At 63.1% G+C, this 9242-nt stretch overlaps 1 protein-coding gene across 3 annotated transcripts; it reads left to right on the top strand.

The window, feature by feature from the left end:
- The first annotated feature begins 141 nt into the window (after positions 1–141).
- On the top strand, positions 142–7144 carry CYB561D1 (cytochrome b561 family member D1). Of its 3 annotated transcripts, none has more exons than XM_075909945.2 (3): positions 142–331; positions 1287–1324; positions 2707–7144. In XM_075909945.2, exons 1-3 carry the CDS (start codon positions 175–177, stop codon positions 3208–3210), a joined length of 699 nt encoding a protein of 232 aa, XP_075766060.1. In that variant the 5' UTR covers positions 142–174; the 3' UTR covers positions 3211–7144. The 3 variants fall into 3 exon arrangements, with proteins under 3 accessions (XP_075766060.1, XP_089629771.1, XP_006132219.1); XM_089773645.1 differs by lacking the exon at positions 142–331 and adding an exon at positions 468–1117; XM_006132157.5 differs by lacking the exon at positions 142–331 and adding an exon at positions 468–1200.
- Positions 7145–9242: the final 2098 nt, after the last annotated feature.

Raw genomic sequence — 9242 nt, 5'->3', positions numbered from 1 at the left:
CGTCAGCCCCCTCCCCTTCTGCTCGGCCCCTCCCACCTGCCTCGGCCCCTCCCATGCACCCGGCCCCTCCCGTCTGCCCCCTCTAGCCCCTCCCTCCCCTTTGCTCCTCCTCTCCGCCCTCTGCCCCCGCCCCCCCTCGCCCCTCCCATTCCCTCTGGCCCCACCCCGCCCCCGATGGCCGGTGCCGCCGGGGCGAGGCCGCCCCCAGCCCCGCCATGCAGCCCGGAGCCCCGCGTCTCCCGCTGGCTGCGGCGGGGCGCCGGCCTCCTGGCGCACGTGGTGGCGCTGGGCCTCGCCCTCTTCCTGCTGCTGCTCTCCCGGCCCGGCACCAGTGAGTGGGGCAGGGCCGGGCCTGGGAGTGAGGGGGGGCTGGTGAAGCGGGATGAGGGGCAGGCAGAGGGGGGGCTGGTGAAGCGGGATGGGGGGCAGGCAGTGGGGGGGCTGGAAGCCGGCTGCGGAGCCACTGGGCGGCCCTGCGCGGTGTCCCGGGCTGGTGCACTGGGGGCTGCAAGGCGCCAGGTCCCAACCCCCTTCTGGAGCGTCCCTCTGCAGGGGAGAGCAGCCTCCCTGCCCTGGGGCGTCTCCCGTCTCCCCTGCTGCCGGGGCTGGCCAGAGCCATCCTGGCCCAGCATTCCCCAGGGGCCTCGTCCCTCCGGCCGCTGGGGGCGGAGATCAGGAGCCAGCTCTTTGCTCCTCGCTGCCAGTCACTCCCCACGGCCATGGGTGACGCTGGCTTTTAAAGGGACCTCGCAGAGCGGGGGAGGCGAGGGGGTGACCTTATGGCCCGCTTAGCTTTCCACTCAGCGCGTCGCAAGTTTCCCAGCAAGGCAGTTTCAGTATCGCCAGTGTCTGGGTCAGCTCGGTGCTTCTGCGGGAGAGGAGGCAGAAGTGCGTGAAAGAAGGAGCATCCCTGAGACGTTGCAGTGCAAAGACCCAGGCGAATTTAACATTGTTTAAAAAGCCGCACTCAGGCTGGCTTCCACTGAGAACATGCGGCAGGTTTTAAGAAGCACTGGTTACATCTGAGAAGGGTTGTTCTCTGCAAAGGCTAGAAATAGCGACCGCCCGGGAAGGGGAGAAAGGGACTGCGTTCCACAGGCCTCCCCAAACCCACCAGGTAGGCAGGATTCAGACCAACGCGCCAGAGTGTTCAATGCACTCTCCATCCCTGCTCCCCAGCCAGGCCAGAGCAACTGCCAGGTAGGAGCAGTGCTCTCGTCTAGAATGGGTGACTGACGCATCATCGCCTGTTCCCCAGCCCTAAGCACTGTCTCTCTCCTTTCCAGGTCTGTTTTCTTGGCACCCGGTCTTCATGTCTCTAGCGGTAAGTTTATTTTTTTCTGTTTATCTGCTAGAAATGCCCAGGGTTTGTGGCTGCTTTGGTTTGCTTTTGGAGACTCTGGCTTCCTCGGCCGTGGGTCCTTCAGATAGCACCGCCCTTGGCAGCATGCGCTCGGTTGAGCCTGTTGGACTCAGACCATGATCTGCCGCAGCACATGCTATCTTCCTGAGGACTAGCATGGCCTAGCAGGCTTGCGCTCACTGGCTTGCAGGCTTTCAGTGGGCGGATGTGGTGCTTGGAAAGATGCAGAGACTCCAGAGCATCTGGTCTCTAGAGTAAGCGACTGGTGTCAGTAATGAATGTATTGCCCATGCGTTTCAAGTAGGTGCTCCCTGGTTGGCAGGATGCCACCTGAATGCCAGCTCTTAGCCCTGAGCCGACATCTCTCTGGCTCCAGGCATGGCTCGGTGGCGGTTTGGAGGATCTGTTGGAAGACAAAGCTGCTGGGCCGATGGCTGAAAGCAGGGGGGTGGGTGAAGGTGGGACGCTTGTGACTTCAGCAAGGGAAGTGAGTGTCGCTGGGAATTCTGAGTGGGCAGTGGGAGGCTGCCAGGAGCTAGGCAGTTCCTCTGCATGTGAAGTGGATGAGAATTATTGATTAGTTTGATTGATAGACTGGCCACCAGTCACCATTTTCCACGCACATTTACACTCACTTGCAGGCACAAGTTAAATGAGAACAACACAAGGGCAAACTCTAAACCCCCAGAAAAGCCTCTTCCCATGACAGGCCTTAGGGACTAGCTATATCTTGCAACGCACGTGGGCTACGTATTCCAGCCCAGCGTACCCTGCTGACCCTCCTCCCCAGCACAGAAACACGGGAGCTGCAGGAGTGCATCCCACCTGAGCTCCAGTGGGGGGAGGGGCCTCGAAGGCCCCCATGAACATGCAGTAGGGGTCTCTTTAGGGCTGGTCAGTGGGGAAGTTGGGGAAGAGGTTGGCAGTGGATGCTGTGTCCGCGTGTGCCACGCTAGAGCCGTGGCAGTGTCCGCGTGTGCCACGCTAGAGCCGCGGCAGTGTCCACGTGTGCCACGCTAGAGCCGCGGCAGTGTCCGCGTGTGCCGCAGCAGTGTTGTGTGCTGCCTGACCTGTGCCTGCATGGCCCTGACGCTGCTGAGGGGAGCAGACGTGTGCGTGATTTGCTAGCACTGTGCTGACTCGCAGGGAAGGCCGAGTCTCCAGGCCCCGTTACTTACACTGAGTCTTGCTGCTGGGGGTGATCTGGCTCTACCCGTGGGAGCATGGACTCTCCCCTTGTGCTCTTCCATCCCTGGCTCACTTGCTGTCCCTCGCGGAGTCCTTGGCCAGTGGGGTGCAGGGCAGCCGGGCATCGTGTTGCTAATTGTCTCCTGTCTCCCCAGTTCTGCCTCTGCCTTCCTGAAGCCATCCTTCTCTTCTCGCCCGAGAGCTCCCCGTTCTGCCTCTGCTCCCGCCAGGGGAAGGTGTGGCTGCACTGGGCTGTGCAGACGCTGGTGCTCGTGATGGCTGCGCTGGGCCTGGGCTTCATCGTCTCCAGCAAGAATCGGAGCGAGCTCCCACACATGGTTTCCTGGCACAGCCTCCTGGGCGTCCTGACTCTGGCTGCCACCTGCGGGCAAGCTCTGTGTGGGCTTAGCCTGCGCTTCCCCCAGCTGCTGGGGATCTCCGCTGTGGCACGTCTGAGGCTCTACCACATCACGGGTGGCCTGGTGGTCTGCCTGCTGGCCACCTTCACGGTGGTCCTCGGGATTTGCTCGGACTGGTTCCAGGCACAGATCAAAGGGGTGGCTTGGTATTTCTGCCTGGCACTGCCCTTCTACCCTGCCCTGGTGATCATGAACCAGACCACTAGCATTCACCTACTGAAGAAAAGGGTGCGTGTGTGAGCTCAGGCCTCTCCTTCTCCCTGTGCCTCTATCTCCCCATGGCCTGCCCATCCCTCTCCCTCCACCCCGGGTCTGAGCTCTGACCTGCCCATCCCTTGTCATCTCCTCCCCTCCCCCCAATATCTCAGCTCCAGGCTGCCCTTCTGCCACAGTGCACGTGTGCATTGGGAGCACGTCCCTTCCCACCCTGCAGTGCTGTGTGTGGCTAGCAGGGCTGCCCTGTGGGCGTAGATCCTCAGCTGTCACATCACAACTAAGCCAGGCCCGGGTTTGAGCTCCTGCCTCCCGCTGGAGTTCCCGGCCCTGCCCTTTGCTCTTCAGGCCCGTCCGTGTGCAGTTCCACCCCAGAGCTGTGGGGCTGGAGAGGAGGCAAAGAGCTCCGGGGTGCGTCTGGCTGCAGGCCCCCGGTTCTCTTCGGACTGGACTAATTCTTGTTCCTAATGTTACTTTGGGCTTCCTGTTGCCCTCTCCCCTGCTGTGTGTGGCCCCGACTCACACAGGCCCTTGCAGAGCCCCTGGCTTTTCCAGTGCGGCAGGGTTGGATTTGGGGGCGGCTGGACCCCTTCCCCCCGGGACCGGCAGTCTGAGGGAGCAGTTGGCAGGATACGGGGCCTTTTGTGTGGATTCTCGCCATGGCGGGGCGGGAAAGATGGGCCCTGTTCCAAAGCCTGTGTGACGTGGCAGTGGCCCAGCTAGGCCAGAGGCATGCACATAAGCACCTAGATCCTAGGGAGTGGGTCGCGCCACAGACAGGTGGCCCTGAGCCTGGGAACTTGTCCTGTTGTGGGCCCGGCTGTGCCCGTTCTGTGGGTAAGCCAAGATCTATGGTCATCAGTGCGACCCCTGACAAGCACGACGTTCCCCTTCGCCCTGCCCAGGGCCGGACCGAGCCATTCCAGCACCCCGGGCAGACACTTTAATTGCACCCCGGGTGGGGGAGGGTGCATATGTGGCCCCGCCCCCACTCAGCATGTGGGGGAGGCCGTGCGGAGACGGCGATGGCAGGACGTGTGTGCGGTGCCCGGCCCAGCTACCACCGCTGGCGCGCAGCCTGGGGCAGGCCAAGCCTGGCCGTGCAGGGCCCCGTGGCCGCGAGGGGAAGAGTACTGCTGGCCAGCGCTACGGGGGTTAATGTGGCCCCCACCCCAGGCGGCCGCTGGGAGCTGCTGCAGCCCGGAAGCTGGGTGTGTGCCCCTTACAGCTGCAATCAGGTGCCCCCCATAGGTTGGTGCCCCGGGCAGCTGCCCGGCTAGCCCATGCCTTAATCCGGCCCTGCCCCGGACATGGGGGAGCCCAGGGAGGCTGCTGCCTGCACTGCCCTTGCTGGCCACCCTCCACGTCCTGTGAAGCCCCCTGTTTCAGAGGCCAGTCGCAGCACTTGACTTCTGCTTGTTTGGCCCCCGCTGCGGCGGCATGTTGCTGTGGGGCCGAGGCTGTGGGCCAGCTTAGTGGGTGGCAGTGGAGCGCACCAGGTTAGCAGTGCCGCTGGGGGTGGCATTGCAGCTGTAGCCAGGGGTAGGGTTACTAGCTCTGGGGCCTTCGTAACTCCCCAGGACTTAGACTTTGGATCTGGTCCAAAGCTCGGCTGCTGGGGCTGCAGTGACTTCACCCTGGCTGTCGGTTGATGGAAGCAGTTTTTCACCAGCCTAGCTCTCTTCACTCGGGTAGGTTCCTGCTCCGTCTGTGGGCAGCATAGACACTACGGGCGCACACAGGCATTGCTGCAGCTGCGTTGCTATACTCCCCGCAGTGTAGATGTAGCCTTAGCCTTCGGCTGCTGTATTGAGCCATTTCAATCTCAGGTCTGTCTCCAGAATCTCAGGGAAGTGCCGCACTGGCTTGCATTGTATTCCCCTTCCAGGGATGCTGCCGGTTCACCCGCTCTTGCTCCGCTGCTGTCTCGCCAGCATCCAGGGAACCTGCTGGAGAGTGGCCCAGTTGGGGGATGCTGGATTAAATTGCACATTTACCTTCTTTCCTGTTAGTTTTCAGGGTGGGGCAGGTGTGGAGGGGAAAAGCAGGAGCTGGAGGTGCAAACTAGCTGGCAACGTCATGCCCCCCACATGGTCACAATGGGTTTTGCCCCTGGGATCCTCAGCACCACAGCCCTGGCTAACTGCTGGCTCTGCTAGGCTGCTGCTCTTGCTGAGGATCAGCCACTGGTGGGGTGGGTAAACGTGCAGCGGGCAAACTGGCACGGCGGGGCGGGAGCAGGAGCAAAGCAGATCTGCTAGCAGGGCGGAGACCCATGCAGGAGCTGCGATGCCCTTTGATGGCTCTTGCTGTGAACATGCTGCTGAAATCCTTGTGCTGTCTTCTGCTCAGTCCCACCCGAGTGGAAAATGAAAGGGCCTGCTGATTCCTTTGTGCACGCGGGGTTGGCGCCAGCTCTCGCTCCCCTCCCCAAGGGCTCACTCCGCTTTCTGAAACTCCACCTGCTCTGAATTAACCCTGCAGAGCTGGGAGTGGGCTGCGGCAAGCAGGAGCATCACTTGCGCTTCCCATGCTGAGCACTGTCCTTTCAGCTGCATTCCCAGCAGCTCCAGCTCCTCTAACCCAACGGAACCCCTTCTCGCCCCTGCGTTAGGGTCCAAGAAGCCGGGCTGAGTCCGTGCCCTGAGGTGGTGGGAATGTCCCATCTCGGGGAGCTAATGAAGTGCAGTCCTGGATGCTGACAGCCACGTCCTCTGGCTGCAGGGAGCTTTCCAGGTGGTGGGTGCTTCCTGCTGTGACCTGGGACACCCCCCTGCTGCAAGCTCGGGCTTTGGGTGCTGGGCCATTGGAGGGAACTTGCCACTTTGTGGGCTCCGGAGAGACCCTGCCTGGCTGTCCCATACAGTGTGGCCTATCAGTTTGGTCCCGATCCAGATCTGAGCTGCTCCTTAGTGCAGAGCCAGGTACCAGGACTGTCCCCTACCCTTGCACTGCCTTGGGAGGGCCTCTTGGCACTGTACAAATCCCCAACTGTCCCTGCCCTGGGCTGGGGTGGAAACAGAAAAAGCAGCTGCTTCGAGATCACTTCTTGGGAGAGCTGCAGTCTGGGATCTCGTTCTGACCGTTTCCACCTGCTGTCCGTAGGAACAGGCCAGGCAGGGCTGGGGTTTGCCTGGCACACCATCAGATGCAGCAAGCCTCACAATATCAGACTTCATAGACCTCATTATGGCACATCTTGTCGTGGATCGTAGCAGGAGTGGAAATCAAACAGAAGCACTGTAGCCTGGGGGAGAGGGAGAGCAGACTGGCTAGCGGCTATGCTGGGCTGCTGGCTGCTAGGGCAGACAGGTTGGGAGGTGGGGGCAGATGCAGTGAAGTCTCTGGGCCTCTGATCACACCCCACAGTTGCTGGGTTTTGTTCAGGCTTTGATTCCAGCTTTCTGAGCAAGCCAGCATGCTGCCCTGGTGACTGCCAGCTTCCGGGGCAGAGGGTGGCAAGAACACAGTAACCTCAGTGGAAGAGGCTCACTGGTAAACTAAGGCGTGAAGGTTTGATCTCAGCTCTCCAGGTGACTCTAGATCACACAGTGGCCAAGGGCTCTTCACCCTGCTATTGCTGTCACCGTCCTCTGCATTCCCAATAGCGCTGTCATGGGCATCTGTCTCACCGGTGTGTTGTGGGTGCTTTTAGCCTGTGTGGTGTGTTTCAAACCCAGCCCTGCAGCGATGGGCCCATTGCGGAATGTAATTCTGGTGTGCAACAATGAAACCCTGGCTGCTGAGTGCTCTGTCTGCGGCGCACACGCACGGCGGCTTTGCTGGCAGGGTGGTCCTGACCCCAGCTCAGCCCGTTGTGTTTGCTTTCTGGGAGGTGGGGCATGGAGGAAGAGGCGAGAGTCCAGTGGCTGACACCAGGTCTGGCTCCTTTCCCTGCTCTGCTGCTAACATGCGACTGGGCAAGCTCTAGGATGGAAACTCCCTTGATTTGCAGGGCTGGTGGGGAGCTAACAGCTGAAGCCCTGGCGGGCTGGCGACCAGCAGGGGAGGGCTTGAGTGTTTGTAGGAAGAGGGGGTGTCGGGGCAGGAGCGCCAAGCACCATGCTGCTGTCGCAGCGCCGCTGGGTCTGAGTGGCAGCACTGCACCGGGACACCTGTCATCAGCCTCTCACCACGTTGCAGGTCAGCCTTGCCAATCACCTCGTTGCCCTCCCCTGGCATATTCGCACCGTTTTACACACGGGCAAAGCGAGGTACCACGGTGCCCCAGGTAAGGATGGCAGCAGAATGCACAGCTGACTCCAGCCCTCCTGCTCAAACCACTGGGCCGGCCTGAGACCAGCAGGGGGGAATGTCTGCCCAGCTCCCTCTGGTGGGCAGGGGGATCCGCTCCTGGTGCATGAACGAGGAGAAGCTGTTGCAAACTGCATGTTTGTTGCCACCCCTGGGAAGTGGGCAGGACTGTTGCCCCTAGTTACTCCTGCTTCTGCACCGAGAGGGGCTGGGGACTTGCCCACTGGGGCCCCTCTGTTCTTCGGGGGGGGGGGTGGATACATTAGCACCCCCTCCCTCAGCAGCAAAGCCCCCTGCCCAGCACGAGGCCGTGCAGCGATCCGTGCGGGAGGGGGAGCGGCTCTCCGACCCTGCCCTGCCCGATGCGGCCACCAGCTGCTCCCGAGCAGCCGCATCCCGGCTCAGCCGCACAGCAGCGGACCAGCGGCTGCCGGCGCGGTGCTTGCCCACACGGGGGTGCTGCTTGCAAAGGCTTCCTGGCCGGGGAGCCGCCTGGCGCCTGCAGATGGGGGGTGTCAGCCGGGGGTCACAGGGCAGCAGCCCCGCTGGCAGGACAGGGCGGAGCTGGCTCGCTCCGTCGGACTCAGCAAATGCTCCGCGTCCCGTCCAGCGCCAGGGCCCCGAGCGCTCGCAGCCTGGAGACCTCGGGCTCCCCGGCGAGGCGGAGGAAGGGCCCGCTGGTGAGACAGGGACTCCTGCGTCTCGGGGCAGCCACGGCGAGTGATGCTCCGCCGGCCAGTGGGTGCGCGGGGCCCGGACACAGCCCCTCCCGGGGGCGGCCCGGCCTCTGCCTGCGCCCCGCAGCTCGGGTCGGTGGCGCTGGGAGCGAGCTGCAGTGTGAGCGGGCACCCTCACTCCTGCACGGACCCCGGCAGGCCCGGGGGTGGGAAGCGGCGTCTCTCCTGCCCCTCCTCCCCTAGCTAAGCTAGTTAGCGCGGCCGGCAGCCTGCCGCCCGGGAGCCGAGCCGAGCCGAGCGGACAGGCTAGGCCGCCGGGGGCTGGCAGGCAGGGCCGCGCGGGGCAGGCGCTGCCCTGGGGGCGAAGCAGCATTTGACCTCGGCTCGTCGCCCGGGATTTGCTCCTGTTCCTGGTGAGTCGCTTCCCCCCTCCCCCGGCACAACACGTGGGAGCAGCGAGCAGAGGGAGTTCCGAGGCCGGGCCTGCAGCGGGGAGTCCCGCTGCTCTTCGGTCCTCTGGAGCCCGCCGGGCCGGCAGCCCCTGTCCTAGGGTCTGGAGGGGACGCCCCGAGGCGGGGCTCTGCCCGCTGCTCGTGCGGAGGGCAACATGCTGGATCCAAATCCTGCTTCTCCAGGCCTCCGGAGAGGCGATCTTGGGCCGGGCAGCGAGGGACCCGCCGTTCAAATGTGCGTTGGGGCTGTAGGAGTGAGAACAGGCCCCGGGCTAGGGGCGGCTGTCGGGAAAGCGGGTCGCTGGGGGGGGGGGGGGGGGCACTCAACATGGGATTCACTGACGTGCCCAGGATCACGAGGGATTGGACCCAGCCCACCCCACAGTCGGTGCCTTAACTCCCAGACCCGCCTCCTTTCCTAGCCTGCCTGATCTTCCCCCAGTCCCGGGAACTGGCCCTGTCCGCACCCTTCCTAGGCCAGGCCAGCTGGCCCAGTTCTATTGACCCTGGTAACAGAGCTATGGCTCAGGGCGAAGGCTGCTCTGGGCGCGTCCCTGGACAGCTCTGAGGAGCGGTGGGTTCTATCCCAGGTTCTCTGCTCAGTGTCCCCATCCCGCTCCCTCCCTCTGACTGTACCCCGGCCCTGTTTTTTGTTATTTGCCCCCCCCCATCAGTC

This window comes from Pelodiscus sinensis, chromosome 27 (genome assembly GCF_052426305.1).
Source record: "Pelodiscus sinensis isolate ZL-2025 chromosome 27, ASM5242630v1, whole genome shotgun sequence".
Classification (NCBI taxonomy): domain Eukaryota; kingdom Metazoa; phylum Chordata; order Testudines; family Trionychidae; genus Pelodiscus; species Pelodiscus sinensis.
This window is presented reverse-complemented; position numbering and strand designations above follow the sequence as displayed.